The 22,657-nt window shown below is 47.3% G+C and overlaps 1 protein-coding gene across 5 annotated transcripts in view; it reads left to right on the forward strand.

The window, feature by feature from the left end:
• NXN (nucleoredoxin) overlaps positions 1 to 22,657 on the forward strand; it is a 161,884-nt gene that overhangs the window by 113,406 nt on the left and 25,821 nt on the right. For 2 of the 5 annotated variants that reach the window (XM_061143014.1, XM_061143017.1), the window contains exon 2: positions 7,255 to 7,518. The exons of 2 other annotated variants lie outside the window; for them this stretch is intronic. In XM_061143014.1, coding sequence (XP_060998997.1) covers positions 7,255 to 7,518 — 264 coding nt within the window. Of the gene's footprint in view, positions 1 to 7,254; positions 7,519 to 11,021; positions 11,209 to 22,657 lie in introns of those variants that run through there. One more of the 5 variants, XM_061143015.1, reaches the window with a different exon arrangement.

The following is a 22,657-nucleotide window of genomic DNA, read 5'->3' on the forward strand; positions in this document are numbered from 1 at the left end:
ACCTAAGAAAATATCTCCCTTAGGTATAGATAAGGAATTCCACTTAGAGAAACACTGCCCAGTGCCATGTTTTGACTGCCCTGGTTGTATTTGGGAAGCAAGGGGAATGAGGTAACCATTGATACAGATAGCTTCTATGCGCAACTTTTTAAAATGTCCTTTAAAACTAGGGATTTCACAGTAGTTTGACATATGTCTTTAAAAAAAAAAAAAAAACCCTCATTTCAAATCAAGGCACTGAGGTTTCCTCTAGAAACAGAATACATGCGTACTTATTCTAATGATTATTCCAAAAAAGATTTAAGTTGACTTATATGGAAGTATAAACCATGGCATGATAAAATAAGGGTGAAGCAAAATAATTTAGACTTGGAAATAAGATAGATGAATGAAATAGAAAAAATAAAGAAGGAGGGGACAAAATAGAATTAACAGTTGGTCCTGGTGACCTGTACACCTGCTCCATGGGAACATAAGGTTTTGCGTGAGCTTCCTTTTTAAACAAGAAAAAAATTATTTATTTATTTGGCTGCTCCAGGTCTTAGTTGCAGCTTGTGGGATCTAGATCCCTGATCAGGGATCAAACCCAGCCCCCTGCATTGGGAGCGTGGAGTCAGCCACTGGACTGCCAGGGAAGGCCCCTCACAAACTTCCTAATGGCCAGTGAGAAAAGGGAAATTGTGTCTGTACCACAATCCCCAATATCTGTAAGATAAAATAAAACCAGCTGCTTAGGAAAAACATGAACATTTCTTCCAGGAACCTCATAGAGAGAAATTTCTGTGGTCTGTTGAGTGATGCCTTCAACAAAAGAAGAGAAGCCAGAATGAAAACCTGTTCTAATCTGTTGAAACAACTCCCCCAGGAAATATTTCCGATAGTGACTCTTGAACTGTCACAGTACAGTACAGGTTGTAAATAAGTCTCCATAGCCCAGACTTGAGTTCATGCCCTTGGCCTGTGATCTTTTTCCTATTTGAAGAAGGGAGAGGTCCCTCAGAGCAACAGATCATCTGATGTTTCTGGTCGATTTCTCCGTGGAGTAGTGGTAAAATGTTTTAACAGGGTTGTGGGGTAGCCTGTCCCTTGTATAAAACTTCAGCCTGAGAAACCCTGATTAATTAAGCAAGTAACTAATCAGTATTCTCTGTTGTCTCTTGTACCAAGGATGAGTCAGTTTCATTTTACTGTGGGTGATATGGCTGGGCCTCCTAGACTCATTAGCTCGGATTTACCTTGGTTCAAGTGAACTTGGCTATCCAGATGCATGGCAAGCTCAGCCACCGAGATTGGAGTTTCTAGTGAAAGACAAGTGCTGAACGAGACCAGCAGAGCCCTGCTTTAAACATGGTAAGATCGCAGCCGGGAGCATGCTCCACAATGACTTAAGATTCTTCTCTCACTGGAGCACGTCCAGTCCAGTCAGGCTCCCGGAGGTAAAGACCTCTGTGAGAAAGCTTTCCTGAGGGGTTTGATGTTTGTTCTGTGCTTACAAATGCCTTGACTTTAGAATGTCTGCATTCTTGTATTGAGAGTTTTAGGCCTCTTCTTTCTTCAACCATCATGGAAAAGAATTTTGGCAGATGCAAGGCTAGATTGGACCCCCTTATCTGCATCTCCCCTCGGGGACTGCTGTTGACTGGCCTGTCTCATATGACAGGAATCATTTTCTGCTGGTTTTGATTGAGTTCTTTGGCACAGCGCTAGGATTTGTTGTAGCACATACATTCCCCTTGCCAAGGTACACAGCGTCTTTAGACTTAGAGGCTTGTTTCATGTTTCCCCCCCAAACTTAATTTATTCTACATATCCCGTGGCAGAACTACACATTTGTGGGTATTTGGCTGCCAGAACTGGAGGTGGATCCGATGGGGCCTGTGTCTATACTTGTTGAAGAATGGGAGGGTTGCTTTCTTCTGGGATATATTTTCAGAGAGAGTTGTACAAATTCAAACAAAGCTTTTCAACAAACTTATTTTGTGAATAGCACTTACAGAATAAATTGATTCTAGGGAAACAGTATTTTTTATTAGCCTTAGGGACGACATTTTGGACTGGGTAGAAAGTGATGCCCTTCCTCTGCCTGTAACGTAACGCTGGGCGTAGCAGTCCTGTTAGGGCATGGTGGGACCCAGGAGATGCAAGGAGTGAGAAGAGCGGGGCCACAGCCTCTCCTCTTACTATATGCTAGTATGTGAGAAAATTGAAACTTTTTTTTGGTCATGCTTTAGGACATGTACAATCTTAGTTCCCCAACCGGGGATCAAACCCACTCCCCTTGCAGTGGAAGCTCAGAGCCTTAGCCACTGTACCACCAGGGAAGTCCCTAAAATTTTACAGCTCTACTCTGCTAAGCACATGGGAATCCTTTAAAACATCTCAGCAACAGAGTCTCCACTTCCCAGGACCTGCTGTGATGGGGACTTTCAAGGAGCTGAAGAACCATATTGAGAAGAGTAAGGTAGGGTGGGAAATGAGAATTAGAAATAGTGATTCCAGATTTGTTCATGTGATCAATGAATATCTTTATTGTGTGCAGACTCTGTGCCGTGCGCGGTGCCGGAGGCTTCATGGTCAGCCCTGCCTCAGAGAGCTCTGCCGGCCAGTGGGGAAGACAGACATGATTCGACAAGTCACACAAATAGATCATGAAAATGGTGATCAGGGCTACAAGGGAAGTGTACCTGGGGGACTTGGTCTAGACTTGCGGGGGGCAAAACAGGGCAGTGGGCTCCCCTGAGGAAGTGATATTTGATCTGAGATTCCCAGAATGAGTAAGAATTAACTGGGGGAGACTTGCCTGTTCAGTGTTAGGATTCCAGACTTCCACTGCAGGGGGCACAGGTTGGATCCCTAGTTGAGGAACTAGGTAGATTCCCCCATCTGCCAAAAAAAGAAAAAGAAATAACTGGGGAAGTTGGAGGGCTGTACGGGCAGAGGGACTCAAACTTCAGTGGGCATAAGCATTTCCTGGGAGCTTCCTTAAAATTTGCATGTTTGCAGCTTATCTTCAGAGAGTCAGATTTAGTGGGTCAGAGGTGGGGCCCCCAAATCTGTATCACCCCAGGGGCTGCAGCTGCAGGTCTTCTGGGGAAATACCAAGTTCATTCACTGTTGTTGGGAAAGCTCTTTCCTGCCAATGTGCAGTGTTTGCCGAGCTCCAGGCCCCCTTCCTGTGGGTAGATGTACTTAGGTTTGGCAGAAGTGTAACCCCAATTGCTCAGGGGAACCTTGCCGGTTTCCTGGTCAGGGAGAGTTTTATGAGGTTCCTTGGTGGAGACGCCACTGGCCGTGGCCAAGGGGGGTTCTCCCTACCTGGTCTCCTGGGGAGAAGTCATCACAATGCCCCCAGGTGGGAGGAAAGCTGAGACCAAGCCAGCAGGTTTTCCTCCCTGGGGAAGAGCTTTCTGGAGACTGTGGGGCCCCAGCTGGCTTGCAGGGATAAGCCAGGCCCACCGGATTTCCATCCCCCTTTCTCACCACTGCCTCGGTTGGCACAGGACCTGAGGAATTTGAGGTGGCAGGGCTGTTACTGGGATCGGAGCTGCTGGTTAAACTACATCATGTTTTTTCCATTCTCTGTTTCAAATGTCTGGTTAGATCAGGAGGAAGTGTTGACGTACACCCCTTCTTTACAGCTCGGGAACACTCGCTCATCTCCTTTTCAATAGAAAAAGCAGACCTCAGAAGCCTTTGGCAGCCAACGGGGGGCTAGATCCAATGTAATAATTGTTTGGGCTTTTGCTCTTTTTATTTTGACACTTACTCTCTATTTATGGTAAGCAATACTGGTTTTCTGTTTACAACAGCAAGATCAAATTTCCTTTCAAAAAAAAATTTTTTTTTTACAATAAAGGCTTATTTAAAGCAAACTAAGTCAGTAAGAGAGTTGGGGATACAAACTGGAAATGATATATGTGAACAACTGAGTCTGGAAAGTATGGGGGGCCTGGAAGGAGCCATCTGGATTTTCCATCTATGTTTAATCCTCATAGCAACCCTGTGAGGCAAGAACAGTCTTCTTCCCTGTTTGCAGCGGAAGTGACTTTTTCAGAGAAGTGAACTAACTGGCCCAGCCTGGCCGGCTTCCCTCTGCTCTCTCAGATTGCTCTTCTCGGTGACTGGGGGACACGGGGAACCACGCAGTCACTCTGCTGGGACCTTTGGCTCTCCAGCTCATTCTGTCCCTCCATCCCCCACTCCCTGGGCCTCTCTCTGCCATCTGCAGAGGAGCTGGGCCTCACCCTTGGTCCTGGCCTCCATCACCTCAGCCCAGGGAGCTCTGGGTATTCATTGTTGTGAGCAAAGAGCAGAGCTGGCGGGCACTGGAGCCCGCTGTCTTGACTGAATTTCCCTGCTCTTGGACACAGATGATTCCCTGGGTGGTCTGGAGCCTGGTCTGAAACTTGTTGACATTTAACAGTTCGGTCCTGCTAAAGATTGACAGGATTATTGTGCTCTTGAAAATGGTCAGCGTGTCCCAGAAAGTCCGTGCTCCTCCTGGGGAATCAATTTGTGTGTGGTTCCTATTCAGAAGGCCTCAGCAGTTTATGTTTCCCAAGCAAGTGATTAGTGGCATATTCAAGGTCTGATTCACTGGGATATTTGCATCCGGAGGAGAAAACCAGTCCAGTCGCAACCTCAGAAACTTGACACACTCTGTCCCTTTGGGTTCTGTGGCCCTGGTGGCTTCTGGCTTCAGCCCACGGGAAGGTGCCGGCAGGCTTGGGCCTGGGAGTGTCTGCAGAGGGCTGCCCCTGGCCGAGCTGGAGCGTGAAAGTTGGTCAAGACTTGCTGTGTCTGCTCCTGAATGTCACAAGTGCTGCTACACCTTGGGAATGTGGAGGACATGGGTTGTTGTTTTTTTTAAAGTAACCATTCATCTTGTCTGTAGAGGAAACCTCAGGTTTTCTTCATTCCTGACTCATCTCAGGGCAGAGTCTCCTGGAGCCATAGAGAATGCAAAACCTTCCAGGAGGGAGAGCCGCCCTCACCTTGGGAATGGGGGGAAAAGAAAAACAAATATATATATTCAGTTCAGTCGCTCAGTCGTGTCCGACTCTTTGTGACCCCATGGACTGCAGCACACCAGGCCTCCCTGTCCATCACCAACTCCCAGAGTTTACTCAAACTCATGACCGTTGATCAGTGATGCCATCCAATCATCTCATCCTCTGTTGTCCCCTTCTCCTCCTGCCTTCAATCTTTCCCAGCATCAGGGTCTTTTCAAATGAGTCAGCTCTTCGCATCAGGTGGCCAAAGTATTGGGAATGGGTTGTGGGATGCTGGGAAAATTTGAGAGCAGGAGGAGAAGCGGGCAAGAGGATGAGATGGTTGAATGGCATCACCAACTCAATGGACATGAGTTTGGGCAAACTCTGGGAGTTAGTGAAGGACAGGGAAGCCTGGTGTGCTGCAGTCCATGGGGTCGCAAAGAGTCAGACGAATTAGCAGCTGAACAATACACACACACACGCGCGCGCGTGCGCGCGCGCGTGTGCACTTTTTTTTCCAATTAAAAACATACTTTGGGACTTCCCTGGTGGTCCAGTGGCTAAGACTGCAGGCTCCCAAGGCGGGGGCAGGGGTTCAATCCTTGGTTGGGGAACTAGATCCCGCATGCTGCACAGCGCAGCCTAAAACAAACAAAACCTTAAATAAATGTTTATTAAAAAGTACTTCATTGAATGTAACTTGTTGCTTTTCCCAAAGGAAGATATGAAATAAAATTTAAAAATAAAGAAATATGCATAGATATAAAACAAACCAAAAAAAGGCCTCTTCTCTGCAAGTTTGTGACAGGTTGTCCACTACGGCCACCATCCCTGAGACCCACACGTCAGAGAGGCAGGCTGATTTTTGTCCCATCTGCATGCAGTATTTTAGGCTCACAAGTAAGCAGCACTGTATTTTAAGTCAGTGGCTGGCAGAGAGCAGAGGCCCTTGTCCTCATTTGCTCTATCATCCTAGGTAAGTCATCTTGCTTCCATTTTTGCATCCGTAGCACGGGGAGGAGTTTGTTCCCCAGGGCCCCAGGATCCCATGGGGACAACAGAAGGAGCTTCGATAAGAAAGAGACTGGAAAGGGTTAACAGCATAAAGTCATTTTGCTTTCCTTTCACCAGAGTTTGAAGCAGTGAGGGCTCTGTGGTACACAGAGCTCTGTGCACGCATATCCCCACATCTGTCTTAGCTAGGAGTTGTTTACAAAGGACAGAAATCCGCTCAAGCTGGCATCAGTGGTTTGGGGCAGGCTCTCAGTTGTTAATCACATGAGCATCCAGATTCAGGAAATAGGGTTCAGCTGGGATGCGGCGGGACCAGAATGGGATTTCAGAAACAGGTCCCTGTCACCCTCAGGGGCTGTGCACTTTCGTTTGTGTCTCAGTTCTCGACTCCCTGGTGTCTGTCTCCCACTCTTTCCCATTTCTGTTCCTTTGTGGGGATGAGGGGCTGTAATACTGCGTTGCTTCCTTGCTTGTCCTTGGTCCACCAGGGCTAGTCCTGTCTCCATTTTACACAAGTTCATGTCCCCACTCCACCACCGCCTAGTCAGTCAGTTTAGTTCAGTTCAGTCACTCAGTCGTGTCCAACTCCTTGGACTGCTACACACCAGGCTTCCCTGTCCATCACCAACTCCCAGAGCTTACTCATACTCATGTCCATTGAGTCGGTGATGCCGTCCAACCATCTCATCCTCTATCGTCCCCTTCTTCTCCCGCCTTCAATCTTTCCCAGCATCAGGGTCTTTTCCAATGAATCAGTTCTTCGCATCAGGTGGCCAGAGTATTGGCGTTTCAGCTTCAGCATCAGTCCTCCCAATGAACACCCAGGACTGATCTCCATTAGGATGGACTGGTTGGATCTCCTTGCTGTCCAAGGGACTCTCAAGAGTCTTCTCCAACACCACAGTTCAAAAGCATCAATTCTTTGGTGCTCAGCTTTCTTTATAGTCCAACTCTCACATCCATACATGACTACTGGAAAAACCATAGCTTTGATTAGACAGACTTCACGTTTTTCACATCCCTGCCACACTTAGAAAGTGATCGCTGTGTGTCTTCTGGGATGAAGGGACAAGGCAGTTTGTCACCAGAGGCCAGGGACTCAGGCAGTGTGGGGTGGGGATCCGGCTGCCCCTAGGACTGACTGAGAGGATCAACATGGCATCTCCTCTAACCTCTTTGCAGATCTCTGGTCAGGGAGCTCTGCCCTTACTGAATCCAACTTTGTGTTCACTTTCTAAATTCCCAGGAGCAAGTGGGGATGGTCTCAGGTCAAGTGTCCACACCTGCTGCAGTCACCTGTGGCCTGAGGCTGGCACCAGAGACCAGACATGTCGCCGGGGTCCCTGCTGTGGGGACGGTAGCGAGGGTGAGCAGGACAAGGACTGACATCCAGGTGGAATGTCTACATGGTGAGCAGGTCCAGGAACTCACCAGACTCCTTTTCTCCCCTGATGGCAGGGACCTTTGTCCTCAATCTCTATATCACCACAGCATCTGGCATAAATACTTGGTAAGTTTTAATTTAATTTAATTAATTGATTTTCTCATGTGGAATTTTAGTTCCACGACCAGAGATTGAACCCCCGCCCTCTGTAATGGAAGCACAGAGTCTTAACCACTGGACCACCAGGGAAGTCCTTGGTAGGTTTTAGGCGCTTGAGAAATGTCTGTTGTGGAATGAGCGCCCAGGTCTTTGCAGGGTAGAGGCCTGACGTTCTGCTGAGCATGACCTTGACCGATCTGGGAACTCAGCTGCCTCCCGCCCCCTGCGTCACATCCTCAGACTCTGCTTCACCCCCGTTTCTCCAGGACACCTCACAACCAACCGGGGCCTTCCTGCTGTTTTCAGTCTTTCTTGTTACCATCTGAAGTCCCAAACCGTTAAGCAGCGAGGCAGGCCGCCTGTGTTTTTTTTCTCAGAATGAGGCATTTGGAACCAATTGTGTGGTGGCCCCTTGGAGTTAGCTGTTTAGAAGTTAAACAACACACACTAACGCTGCATTGTAAAAATGTCTTTCCGGCCAGTGTCTTGGACTTTTGTGTTTCTGTGGAAACGCCCATCTAAATTTCCTGCTTGATTTTTTTTTTTTTTCTTTAATGGTCAGACATTAACTTGGCAAATACAGCTAATTTTTAAAATGCTGCTGATGTTAAAGCAAACAGCGACCATACCTTTCAGAGATAAGACATCAGCATTCAGTCATTGGAAATAAATTGGTGGTGGTTGACATCCTGCTGAGAGCGTAGAGACCCGTGGCTTAATTAATAATTTCATCTCAGATCCTTCACTCACCCTGTTTTATGACAGCTTTATTTAGCAGAGAGAGTGATGTGAACGGATGTTTCTTTGTAAGAATAGAGGGATGTAATACTTTGTTCTGTATTGACTCCCATATTTATTTCTGTATCGGGTCTGTAGCTCTTTCTTATTCTACATGAATCACTTGGATGCATAAATTCAAGGACATATGTTTGCAGCTCTCACACATCTGTCTTGAATTTCATCTTTTCCACCCTGTCTTCTACTTTCCAAACAATTTACCTCCCTCCTTCTCTCTCCCTGCTGTTATTTATTTCATTGTGCCGTGGAACCCTTTCATTTCAAGAGCTGATGGAGGGGAACAATGCAGGCCACACACTCCACTTCTATATAAAGGCATCTTGCAGCATGGTGAGCAAGCTTTGTGTCTGGTATGAGTCTTTTTGCTCAGGACACAGCTGGTCCGGAGCACACGGCAGTGTGGCTGACCCTGGCTTCAGAGCTCCGGAGGAGCCTGGTTCACTGGGTTCCTAGTGAGGTAATGTTGTTTCCATCATGGACCAATCCAGCCCAATTGATGGCGGGCCTTCACGTGCCTGACTCCGGGCAGAATGGGCCCTTATGCCTATCCTCTTTGATCTTTTTTTCCTGACTGGGAATTTCTCACATCATTGTAAATGTTTCTTTTCCTCCCCTTGTCATTTGGCTCCGTGGGGACTTCCTGAAGCAGGAAAGTGGTAACAAGGGGTTTAACCGGGCACTCAGAAAGTTCTGCCAAGAAACAGAGCTCTCTGTGCAGCCAGGGCAAAAAAAGAAAAACACCAAAGAACACCAAACAAAAAACCCTGATGAAATAACAATCAAATAGGAAATTGAAAGGAGTAATGTGCTGAGTGTTAATAGCTCCACGGTGGAGCAGGTACGGATGTTGCTGAAATGATAAACATCTCTGAAATTTTCACAAGCCATACTTCCGGCCCCTGTTTCATTGGGAGAGAGGACATGGAAACCTCGCTCACCCCGCTGACTTATAATTTACAGCACTCGGGTTCATAGGTGTTACACAATCGCATTCCTGATCTCCTGGAAGCCGAGGAAAGTTCTGAGCCTATCTGCCTGCTTTCTTTTTTGGATAGTAACTTATTTAGTAGCTGTTTAGGAACCATGATGAATACGTGAGAACAAAACACCAGCTTGCTTATTTTTCATGCTGCATCTATAGAGTCAAAGGTGAGAAGCTGGTAAACGTACTTCCTTGACCTGAACATCGCCATCATTTTCGTTGTCATCATCATTGTTGTGGTCATCAGGATGTATTGAGTACCTGCCAGGTGTAAGGCTCTGACATGCAAAAGCAGCGTAAGATTTAGTGCCCTGGAGGGAGTCATCAGATGAAAGAGCTACAATATGGTCTTTGGTTTTGAGCCCTGAAAGAATGAACACAGTAGGATTCTAGAAGGGTGGGGATCGCTTTTGCTATTGACTTGCTTGATCACCTCACATCTTTCAGTTCTCTTTGTTCCCCTGATCTGTGACATCTCCCTCTCTCTCTTTCACTGGATCTTTTCACTGTGGTGCCTGGCCCTACGGGTTCAGGTGTGGACAGTTGATCTGTGGCGGATATGTCTGTCATGCAAGTGCTGAGTTTGAGAGTCAGTAGAGCATCAGAACCTGGAGCTCCAAGGCCGTGGCTTGTCAGCCAGCCCAGAACTAAGGAGGCTAGGGGAGCTCTGCTGTCCTCCTGCCAGAACCTGCACGAACACCGTCTCCTGAGGGAAGGCCTATTTTAGATGAAGACAGTTTGTTAGTATGGATTTTAATCTTATCTGTTTATTTGTTTATTTGACCAGCCCACATGTGTGGCTTTCGGAATCTTTGTTCCCCGACCAGATCAAACCCATGCCTCCTGCAATGGAAGAGTGGAGTTGTAACCATTGGGCCTCCAGGGAATTCCCTGTGTTTTTATTTAAAACATTTTAAAATTAAAACCTTGCTGGCATTTTTGTTTTGTTTTGTTTTTGGCAAGAATCCTTTTATCAGCTATAGCCAGTTCCTAAATTTGATGGCCTTACATTTTGCATTGAATCATGGTTGTGGGGGGATGAATTGATGGCATCTACCATTTTTGGCTAAGGAGTGGGGAAAGTGGGAGATACCACTGCTTTGACATGCAGCTTCTGCCAACAGAATCCCCAAACCCACAAGGAACAGCCCTTCTCCTTCCCCAAAGTCCTTATTCCTACGGTTCCTCTTTTTCCTTTTTGTTTTGTTTTTAACCTTTTTTTTTTTTCCCCAGAATTTATTTCTCTTTGGTATGAACTCAAACATTCTGGGTTGAACCTATGAGGTGACACATTTCTCAAAGGAGGTGGCAGACCCCAAGAGCCCAGTGTTCCAGCAAAAACACACTGCTCAGAGCGAATGTGGGCAGACTTTCCTAAGAATGTCAACAGAGGGGGGCTCCACCATGATACAAACCACAAAAACCCTGTCCCCGCTCAGAAGCAATGGCCTCGGGACACGGTCTCTTCCATTCCAAACCAGTTCTGGCTCCTTGTCCTCTCTTCTCTGAAAACTCCCGGGCCCCCTTCTTTAGTTCTGCTTCCTTGTCGGCATCTGTCATTCTTAGCCACCCCCTTGCTGTTCCAAACCACCCTGGCCCAGTAGAGGCTTTCATACCAGATGGGGCTTGAGGAAATCCCTCCATCAGCTTGTGAAACTGCAGCACGGGGAAGCGGAGCAGCCTCTTCGTCTGTGGTGTCGGCCAGAAAGAACTTGGCAGCCATATGTCCCTTTGTGCTCCCAGCAACTGCTCATCTCCTGGCCTGTTGAGTCATTACAGCCGGAAGTTGTGTGGCAGAGTCAATGAACCTCTTTAATTGGTGTTGCAAGTGGAACCAGGTTCCAAGTGTTTGGGGACCAGGACTCTCCAAGCCCAAGGTGAGTGAGAGGGATCAGGAAATATTTTGCAGTTTAGCGCTTTTGAAAGAGGAAGAAGAAAACATGTGCATCTTCTGTCTTTATATTTGAGGGCATCATTTTTCCCAGCTTTTACCTTTTTAAAAAAATTTTTTTTTTTAAATTTATTTTTAATGTTTTGGCTGTACCTCATAGGTGAGGAACCTTAGTTCCCTGACCAGGGATTGAACCCTCCACCACCTCCCCACCTACCCCCACCTCCAGCCCCCAGCTTTGGAGGCACAGTCTTAACCACTGGACCACCAGGGAAGTCCCTGTCATCATTGCTTGTCTCGTTCATTTGTTGCTGGTGGTGGTGATTGAAGCCAGTCCGAAGGTGCAGTTTTCTGAAAGGAGATTTAGTAGCAGACTTGTCTGGTGAGTGACTCCCAGGAGGAAAGGAGATAGAGGCCCTGGCCACTGTGTCTTAGAGCACTTCTTAACTGCTAGTTGTAGACAGGACGAAACCTCTTTCATCACCACCCACTGTGGCTTCGTCACCAGAGTCAAAAAGCTGCAGCCAACTGCTGGAGCTGGCAGCCAGGCCCCAGGTCTCCAAAACACATGAAATACCACTTTTTAAGTGTTTATCTTCTTTCTTTTTTAATTTTTTTTTTTTAGCCACACCACACAGTCCTGTGGGGTACTAATTCCCTACGAGGGATTGAACCCACCCCCCCCACCCCCCCCACCCCCAGTGAAATTGTAGAGTTCTAACCATTGAACTGCCAGGGAAATCCCCATTAAATGTCTTATCTTCTCATGCCCACTAGCGTGGCCACCATCAGTCCCTTTTGTCCCGGGTGGTCATGGTTAGACTTAGTGGCCGTTTCTTAGTTGTTCTGCCACTCTCCAGTTAGGAGAAGGAAGGATCCACGGGCTGGATGCTGGTCTGGAAAGTGTCTGTGTTTATGTGAAGAAGGGGAGCTTTTGCCCCTCCCAGAGCCACTGCCGGAGAAGCAGAGCCTCCTCTGCTCCCCCTTCCTTCATCAGAGTCCATCTGCTTACCTTCTGTCAGGAGGTCTCTTATAAACCATTATGTATTTATTTGTGTGGAATATACTGGGCCCCATCCCTGGCAGGGACTGGTGGCCCTATGGTGTCCTGATTGTTATTGTCAAACACTGCTTTTTCTTTTTTTTAAGGAATTTTTAAAAATATAATTGGGTTTCAGCTGTACAGTAAAGTGATTCAGTTATAGATAGATACAGATATTCTTTTTCATATTCTTTTCCCTTATAGGTTGTTACAAAATATTGAATATAGTTCTCTGTGCTATATAGTAGGTCCTTGTTAGTTATCCATTTTATGTATAGTAGTGGAATGCTTGGAGAAGGCACCGGTGACCCACTCTAGTACTCTTGCCTGGAAAATCCCATGGACGGAGGAGCCTGGTAGGCTGCAGTCCATGGGGTCGCTAAGAGTCAGACACGACTAAGCAACTTCACTTTCACTTTTTACTTTCATGCTTTGGAGAGGGAAATGGCAACCTACTCCAATGTTCTTGCCTGGAGAATCCCAGGGACGGGGGAACCTTGGTGGTCTGCCGTCTATGGGGTCGCACAGAGTCCGACACGACTGAAGCGACTTAGCAGCAGCAGCAGCAGCAGCAGTGGAATGCTTGGAGAAGGCAATGGCACCCCACTCCAGTACTCTTGCCTGGAAAATCCCATGGACGGAGAAGCCCGGTGGGCTGCAATCCATGGGGTCGCTAAGAGTCAGACACGACTAAGCAACTTCACTTTCACGTTTCACTTTCATGTATTGGAGAAGGAAATGGCAACCCACTCCAGTGTTCTTGCCTGGAGAATCCCAGGGACGGCGGAGCCTGGTGGGCTGCCATCTATGGGGTCACACAGAGTCGGACACAACTGAAGTGACTTAGCAGCAGCAGCAGCAGTGGAATGCTGCTTATTAAGTGCTCTTGGAGTTTGATTATGTGCAGGGTTTGTTGCTGTAAATGGACTTTCATCAGAAAGATTTCATCAGATTCCATACCAACAGAATCTGGAAGGACACACATTAGAAGCGTTCTCATTTGAGTGTTTACGGTATGCCAGGGATGGTTCTAAGCATGTCATGTGTATTACTTATCCTCACGGTAACTCGAGGAAGTAGGTACAACAACACCATCTTGCCACTGAAGAGAGTGAGGCTTGAGAGGCTGTGTAGTTTGCCCAAATGGCAGAGCCAGCATTCAGACCCAGGCCACTTGCCTGCAGAGCCTGTGCTCCCAGCCGCTACATGTGTTTCCCTCCTGTGCTGTTGCAGTGAGGATCGGGGGGTCCTAGAACACAGAGGTCAGCTTGCAGGAAGGATGAAGGGGCAGGGGTGGTTCTGTGTTGGCCCTAAAAGAAGCACAGTGTGCACCCCGCATCCTGGGAACTGGCAGGTCTTTGACAGCACTTTGGAGTGACAAGTTAAGACAGAAGCAGAGCTTGCTGTCACCTCATGAGGTGTATGTGGTGGACGGCTGGCTCTGACGAGGACAGACGTTTCTGAGATAAAAGGAAGGAGTAGCATATCAGATCCGCCACCTCATACTAGCAGCAGTGTGATTTCTGTTGTAAAAAGAGTATCTTGCAGAGCAAAGTGAGGCTGTTATGAATTTAACATGTTCCCACAGCACCAGGCTGGGAGTAGGCAGCACTCACTCTGTGGGGTGGGCTTCCCAGGTGGTGCAGTGGTAAAGGATCCACCTGCCAATGCAGGAGACTCGAGTTCGATCCCTGGTTCGGGAAGATCCTCTGGAGAAGGACATGGCAACCCACTCCAGTATCCTTGCCTGGGAGATCCCATGGACAGAGGAACCTGATGGACTACAGTCCATGGGGTCGCAAGAGAGTCGGACACGACTTAATGACTAAACAATGAAGACAGCTCTATAGGGCTGTCTCCTGGCCTGGGTCCTCTGTCTGCGGGTGTCCCAGAATGACACAAGGCGTAAGAAGTTATTTCTCCCATCGTTCCTCTGTCGGAATGAGAAACAACAGCTGACGTGGGTGCTACATGGAGTTAGTGGGGCCAGCACATTTTTCCACTTGGTGTCAAGAAAAAATGGCAGTGTCCTCTTTAGACCTCATCATCATTTATGACATTTATTGAACACTCGCTGTATATCAGGCAGTGTTCTAAGTCTTATATGTGTATTAATCATTAATTCATTCTAACAGCAGCAATATGGAGCAGGTTATTTTTATCCTCACTTTACTCAAGAATTAAAGGCTCAGAGAGGTGAAGAAACTTGTCCCAGGTCACCCAGCAGGCATGCAGCAGAGTTGGGATTTGAACCCAAGCATTCTGGCTCCAGAACCATGTTCTTAACCATTTTACCTACACCATACTGTGCTCTGATAGACAGAAGTACTGAAAAAAGATTTGAGTGACCCACAGGGACCAAACTCAGCCCAGAGCTCTTGGTTCATGGGGCTGCCCCTGCTTGGAATCACAGTGGTTTCATGGAGGATGTTTGAAACAGTTAAGCATGTTTGATTGAACACACAGAGCCGTTCCTGGCACGTTCCCTAAACTAGGATGGAGCCAGGCTTCCTTCTGGCCCCTTTTGCTCACTTCTCCTGGCAGTTGCTGTGTGTTAATGCCTGTACAGAAGTAGTTGTAAAATAGCTTTAACATTGACCGTTTTTACCATTTTCTACTTCTAAACAGTAATGTTCCTAAAGGCAGGCCTGGTGTCTCACCCGCTTCGTGTCCCGTGCAGCGCTTTGATTAGTGTTGAATGTTATTCACACTTGATGAGTCTCTGCTGGATTGGACAGCCCACCTAGGTAAATCAGCTGGAAAACTTACCATTCTGAGATCTGGGGAAACGAAGAGTAGATTTCTAACATCTCTTCTACCCAGTTCTTCTAGTCTTTCTCTTTCACTACAGCCTAGAGTAACAGAGACAGACCCAGGAGGGTGTGCGGTATATTTCACACCTAGCCCTTTGCACGAAGTGGCGTGGATGTGTTATTTTGTAAACCTCTTGCTCTACGACCCTTAGGGCACAGGGGCCTCCTTCTGAACACAGCTGTAGTGAAGGGGAAATTGATTGTTAATCTAGTTTCAGAGATGCGTCCGCTAGGAGGACTTTGATTTCTCAATAGCCTGGTGCAGGTTCCAATCAGCCCAGCCCAGCCCACCCGCACCTCTTCCTTGATCTCGCCAGTCCTTTCTCTGTGTTGGCTCCAGGCAGAAGGAGAGCTGGAGAAGGGAGGGGATCAGAGTCACTGTTAGATAAAGGGAGACCAGCTCTAATTCCACCAGCACTGGCTTTGAGTGATGTGTTCTGCAGTTTAAAGAGAATAAGGAACGCCTCTCCAAGTCTCCCAAAAGCACAAGGAAGAAGCCCTTTAAATGGCTCAACTTGACTGTGTCACTGGGCAACCAGTCTGGCTGGCCTGTCCACAGAGTTTCCTCTCTCCCTTTCTTCCTTCCATTCAATCATTTCTCCATTTGCTCACCATCGTTTACTGAACCAGGCAACGTGTGCCAAGCACTGTACTTGGCCAGCTGCTGTACCAGGCTGGGGGACTGCAGTCTTAGGCCAAATCACACACTGGGACTCCTGCCTCAGAAGCAAGGCTTGGTCTTAACTCCGGGGATATGAGGACAGGGTCCCAGTAGAGCGTTTAGAATGACCCTGGAATAACAATAACAACAGCAACAATAGAAGCTAATGCCTCTTAGTACCTAATCGGGGTCATACCCTATTCCGTTTTGTCTTGGCTCTGCCATGTGGCATGCAGGATCTTAGTTCCCCGACCAGGGATCAAACCTGAGCCCCTTGGCATGAAAGCTTGGAGTCTTAGCCACCAGACCGCCAGGGAAGTCCCTGGCCCTATTCTAAACACTTTACACATCTACTCTTCACAACAGCCCAGTGAAATGTAGGTGCTGTCATCTCCATTTTGCAAGTGAGAAAACTAAGAAAGGTGCCTGAGGTCACCAACTAGCAAGTGGCAGGAGCAGAGTTGGACCTGGGCTCCCGAGCCTGTGCTGAGCAACCTCCAGTGTCCACGGCATCTTGACACTGGGCAGTAGGACCTGGGGTGGGGGGTTCCCTCTGACTCTGCATGTATAATGGGCTGTGGTCGTGTTTGGTGAGAAGGGGTGGGGACAGTTTTGAGGCTTTGTTTTCACAGACTACTTACAAAGAGGATGGTGTTGACTGTGGCCAACCTTCGGTGGAAGGGCCAGGGTGAGGTCTGCCTAAGAAGGTTCCGGCTGACCTTGCCAAGGGGCCGGCTGATGAATCCGCCATCTGTGTTAGCTTTGGCTTGATCCCATAGTTTCGCAGCAGCTGTTGAGAAATTAAAACTTAGTCCCTCAGTCAAGTGCAAGACCCAAGCCTCCAAATGAGAGGCGGATTCCATGTTACCCTCAGGAGCTGGGGCTTCTCAGAAATGGCCGGGTGGCATTTCCCTGTGGCAAGCGCGAGTGCTGACTAATCCCGCCAGGGTTTCTGATCAGCTCGGCTTCAGAGTCTGCATTTTTACAGTTTACCAGTTCCCAATCCCATCCCTTTTGATTTTTGCTTCGTAGTTTCGTGGGTCACTGTAACAGCGTTTCTGGACAACATTCCTGGGACAATAGTTCCAACCACAGCCCTGGATCGCTAACCAGAACCAGCCGCCAGGCTAAGGAATGGGAACTGTTAAGTAACCCGATAGCCCGGTTTGTCATCCTTTTTTTGCTTTGGGCCAAGTCGAGCTAATCTTGTCTCCTGTTTCTTTTTGTCTGTTTCATCTTTGCTGCCTTGCTTCTGGATTCTAGGCTCTGGGCATTTGCTGGGAACCCATTCTCTCGGGGTTGCCTGGCCTCTGGGTAGCTGTGGAAGGAGGTGGGATGTGGCATGGAAATGAACTCTGGGTGAACACTGTGCCAGGACAGTCACTGGAGAGAGAGCAGGCTTTGGATGGAAGTCACGGGGTCTCTCCTGCCTGCCGCAGTGCTGGTCACTGTGGCCGTTCTGATGAGCCTGCTCAGTAGCTCTTCGTCTTTTCTGCCCTGACCACCTGGAAGGAGTTCTTGCCCTCAGTCCACCTCCCTGGTCCAGGCGCCGGGACGGGAACCTCCTGACTCAGCTTGTCTCCCTCCTACGCTCCTTGGTAGCAGACTGTATGGTATTTCACACTTTCAAGCAGAATCAGACACGGGGTCAGAGTTCTCTTAAGAGAGAAAAGCAAAATCCAGAGCGTCAGCTTAAAAAATAAATATCCAGATGCCCCTTAAAATCTGGAAATCCAAAATGGGAAGTGGATGAAAGAAAAAGGGGAGGAGGGAAGACATCAGACCACATAAAACTGGCCCCCAAATATGTATGTGTTGGTAGAAAGTGCTTATGGCAAAAAGACCACTGGCTACAGAAGGAAATCCCCCGCTTTCTGAGGAGTTTTATATGCAGCCTACCCTACGGTTGATTGATTTAACTTTAAAATTGAGTTGACAGGAAAATGTTTTTTGAAAAGGATGCTGACAAGACAAGGGGGAAATAAGCATAAATTTGATTCAGATATTAATGATGTGTCCCATGTGTGTAATGCTTTAGTTTTCAGAGCGTCTCCACACACGTTACCTCGTTTAAGCTCCGTATTCATCCTGTGATGTGTGTATGACCATGCTCGGCCAGCAGGTGTGACCTGCCCTAGGTGTAGTACCGTGTCACCTACTGACATCTATTGAGATGTCCCGGCAGGATGGATACCCAGCCCCTCTGAAGCCTGTTGACTTATTCCACCACCGTTTTTTTCCTCCCAAGGAGAACTTGGAGATAATGTAGAAGCACTTATGCTCCTGACTGTATTTAAATGCTCTAACATCATACCAAGGAGGACTTTGAACTCATTTCTTGGGGATCCTTAAAAAAAAAGTGACATTAGCACTCTGTCCTACGTGGTTCTGCTCTTCACCACCCTGAAGGCAAAGGGATGAATCAGAGACCACCGATGGTACTCAGCTCTGAATTAGCTGGGGAAGATGGCAGCCGCATGTAGTGTGGTTTTAACATCCTGCCTTTCACCATTTCATCATCTTAGAGTTTAGGCAAATGCCGGTTCTTATTAGGGGAAATATTCACGACAAGAGTAAAGATGAGGCAATATCATAGTTCTCCCAGTTGAATCAAGGTTGAGCCATGTACTAAAGTGAACTGTTAAAAGAAGGTGATCTTTTTCCGGAGTCCATAGAGCTCTTAGAATCAGACAGGTTTAATCACAGGCTTCAAGAAATTCACAAACTCTATAAAATTGCAGACTTTTTCATATATGGGATTTTCCTCTGGGGAAAGAATCAGTATGTAACTTTTATCATCAACAGTGACTGTGACCCCAAAATGGTTATGAAACCAGAGTCTTAAGAGGGCTTTTTGGAAACCTGGAGTGGACTTGAGATGTCACCCACACTTGAAAAGGTACAGAGATGAGTCTTGGTGATCATTTCTTTAGCGCATTTCCAGTTGGCATAAAAGAATCATCAAAGCAGACCTGTGGGACTTTTCTAACACAAGGTTCTCTTTCTGATTCAGGTATCAAAATGAACATGGCTGGAATGATCATTCCTATGCCTCCTGCACAGTTTCAGAGCAGAGTAACCAGGATACTACAACCTGAGACAGATCATCCCAAGCAAATATGATATGACAGTAACTTGTGCTTAGTCGCTCCGTTGTGTCCGACTCTTTGCAAACCCATGGACTGTAGCCTGCCAGGCACCTATGTCCATGGGATTTTTTCCAGGCAAGAACACTGGAGTGGGTTGCCATTTCCTCCTCCAGGGGATCTTCCCGACTCAGGGATCAAACCCACGTCTCCTGCAGCTCTTGAATTGCAGACAGATTCTTTACTGCAGAGTCATCAGGGAAGCCTGATATTACTGTACCTCCCATCTTTAAAATACCCTCCCTTTGACCTCATCAGCTGTTTTTCTAGCTACAATCCCATTTCTTTTCTTCCTTTACAGCAAAACTCTTAAAGAGAATTGCCTGTAATCACTGCCTCAGCCCCTTATCTGCCATTTTCTCCTCTTTTTATAACCTTTCTTTCTGTTGTTCTCCTCTTGATGTTTCACATGTTGGCAGAAGTACTCGGACTTGTCTGGGTCCCAGGCCCACTGTAGGCGTGTGTGTTGGATAGAGGTGCTGTCTCTCTTCATTCCAGTCTGTCTGTCAGCTTTACCCCTGCGCTGACTGCCCTCCCCCCGACCCCATCAAGATCACGTGTGACCACCGGTCCGTTCTCTGTTCTCATTGTGCTCAACGTCTCAGCAGCGTTTGACCCAGTGACCTACACTCTCCTCTCTCAAACAATTTCCACACCTGCCTATTGGGACACCAGAGTCCCCTTTTTTTCCTGTGTCTCTCAGCCTGCCGTGGGTGTCCCTGGCTCTCCCCTAAGGGTCCCTTTTCCTCCGATGCCATGCCTTCTCCTCAGAATGACCTCACCCAGGGCCCATGGCCCCTAATAGCATCTAGGCACCGAGGATCCCTGATTGGTATCTCATACCCTGCACCCCTTAGCCTGGATTTCTTTTCTTTGTTTTTTAAAACAGTAACTTTTCTTATTTGTTTGGCTGTGTCAGGTCTTAGTTGAGGCACGCAGCATCTTCGTTGCATCACGTGGGATCTTCTGCTGTGTCGCATGGACTCTAGTTGTGGCACACGGGCTCCAGAGTGGGGGCTCTGTAGTTGCGTTGTGTGGGTTTAGTTGCCCTGTGGCATGTGAGAGCTTAGTTCCCTGACCAGTGCTCAAACCTGTGTTCCTTGAGTTGCAAGGGGGGTTCCTAACTACTGTACCACCAGGGAAGTCCCTACTCTAGATTTATAAACCAGGTGCCTACTTGAAATCTCCACTTGCATGTCTAATAGACACCTCAAAGATAGAACAGCTTGATTTTTCCCCCTCTCAAACTTCTTGCTCTGCCACTGTTCCTCATCATGGTTAGTGGAACTCCTTGACACATTCTTGCTCAAGCCTCCAAGCCATAGTACAGTACCCCCTTGACCTTTTTCTTTCCCTCACACCTTCCTTACATCCATTTGTCAACCTCCGCTATTGACTGTCTTCAAAATGCACCGCCATGTCGTCACTTTCTGTGCTGCTACAACCCAGGTCCCTGTCACTGCTCTCCACTCCTGCCTGGGCCCTTGGCAGTGGTCTCCCCAGTTGGTCTTCCCCTGATGTCTGTCTGTTCACAGCGGCCACAGTGACCTTTAAAAGATAAACCAGCTTGCACCACTTGCCTTAACCCTCAGCAGCTTCCTGTTACAGTTGGCCCTGAGTATCCTGGATTGGTTCCAGGATCCTCACAGATACTAAAATCCATGGATGCTCCAGTCTCCTATACAAAATAGTGTGGTAGTTGCATATGACCTACATATACCACATCCTCAGGTATACTTTACATCATCTCTAGATTGCTTATAATACCTAATACAGTGTACATATAACACACATAGTTATACATATGATGTAAGACTATATCAACAGTTGGCTGTGCTTGGCAAATTCAAGCTTTGATTTTTGGAACTTTCTTGATTTTTTTTTTTTTTCTGAACATTTTTGATCTATACTTGGTTGAATCTGCATATAAGGAACCTGTAGATATGGAGCGCTGACTGTATGCTTAGAATAAAATTCCATTATTTTTATCAGTCTACAGGACCTGAAACATCCAGTCTGTGAGTGCCCTTCTGGCCTCACTGTGGCCCCTGACTGTCTGGCTGCATCCACTCTTGCCTTCCCCATTCAGCCTTCCCCCATTTGCACATGACTTTTTCATGCTATTACTGAGGTCTGTGCTCAAATGCCAGTTCTTCAAAGATTCCTTCCAGAGCACTCACTAAAACGTGTACTGCTCCACCCAGCATTACCTATAAGTGCTTGAAATTATATTCATATAATATATATATTCATATTATGTTGTAGCTGCATCGGGTCTTAGTTGCAGCACACAGGACCTTCATTGCAACATGTGGGCTCTCTAGTTGTAATGTGCAGGCTTAGTTGCTCTGTGGCATGTGAGATTTTACTTTCCCGGACCAAGGGGTCAGACTTGTGGCCCCTGCATTGCCAGATGGATTCTAAACCACTAGACCACTGGACCACAAGTCAGGGATATGTCCCTGCTTTGTTTATTCTTGTATCCCTTGTGCTTAGACCAGGGCTGGCACATAGTAGGTGCTCAGATAATATCTGTTGAATGAATTTCAGCACTCTTGTAAAAAAACACGTATCGGGAAAAGCAGTGTATTTATAACTGTGAGATATATGTATATCTCCTAAACATCAGTAAGTATAATAAAGATGAGCAAAAAAAATGAGGCATGGTTTTTTTTTCCTATCCAATTGAAAAAAAAAAACCAATGCTAGTGATAACAGTTGGTGAGAGTACCAGGAAATGGGTGCTCTGATTTACCATTGGTGGAAATATAAAATCGTCTAAGCTTTCATAAATGATGAGTCATTGGTGATTTTTATCTCAATTTTTGTGTCTGTGTTTCCCATTTTCTTACATAGTTACTTTTCTCCCCCAATAATTCATTTTTAAATCAGAAAAATCTGATAATTTTAATCTCCACCCCTCTCCTCTTTCTCTCTTTTTTTTTATTAATCTGACTGGATCCTGGTACAAGCAAATTTATAAACCTGATCCCAACGGTAGAATGGTCTTGTTTTGTTGTTGAGCCTCTCAGAGTGTTTCTTCTGAATCCTGTATCAGGATTCTCAAGATGGTGCAAAATCAGTCACTGAAAATTGTGTGTGCAGAGTCACTCTTGATCGGAAATCCTGGCTGGTTTGGGGTGCCCATTGGAAATGTGGGCTGGGAAAAACATGCAGCCTTAATGGGGGCCCACCCAATTAAAGGTGGGGTCCTACAACACTTCCTGTCAAGACCCAGGTCTCCACAGGCAGGGGAAACCTCCCATTTCTTGTCCGATATATACTCTGCCTGACTCCTTGGCTGCTTGGGACTGAGTTGAAAACAATGGTCACAGCCACACACGCCTTTCCGTCTGCTGTGTGTGGCTGATGCCCGTTTCCCTCGACACCTCCACGCCCTGCTCTGCCAGCGCCCACACAGCCAGCCCTCCTGTCTGGGCTCCAGATCCCCTGAGGGAGGCTTGCAGGTGACTCACCGGTGGGCCATCCTGCGGTCTCCCCTTGTTTCTTTCTTCTCAGGAGGTGCACTGTTACGTTTGATGTTTCGTTTCATTATGTCATTTTCTGGACTTGGCAGTCCAGTTCCAGAGTACCTGGCGGCTCATCTGAGCAGCGTCCATCCATACGTCTGGGGGCTTACCAAAAAGCCAGCACACGCTAGGCTGCTAGCCCTGGGCTGTCGCCTTCATGCTTTCTCAGCCTCGGTCCTCTTCGACCTTGGCCCTCTGACAGTTGGCACCGCTGACCGCAGGAACCTGCCAAGGACCAGGGGT

This window comes from Dama dama, chromosome 5 (assembly GCF_033118175.1).
Source record: "Dama dama isolate Ldn47 chromosome 5, ASM3311817v1, whole genome shotgun sequence".
Lineage (NCBI taxonomy): Eukaryota > Metazoa > Chordata > Mammalia > Artiodactyla > Cervidae > Dama > Dama dama.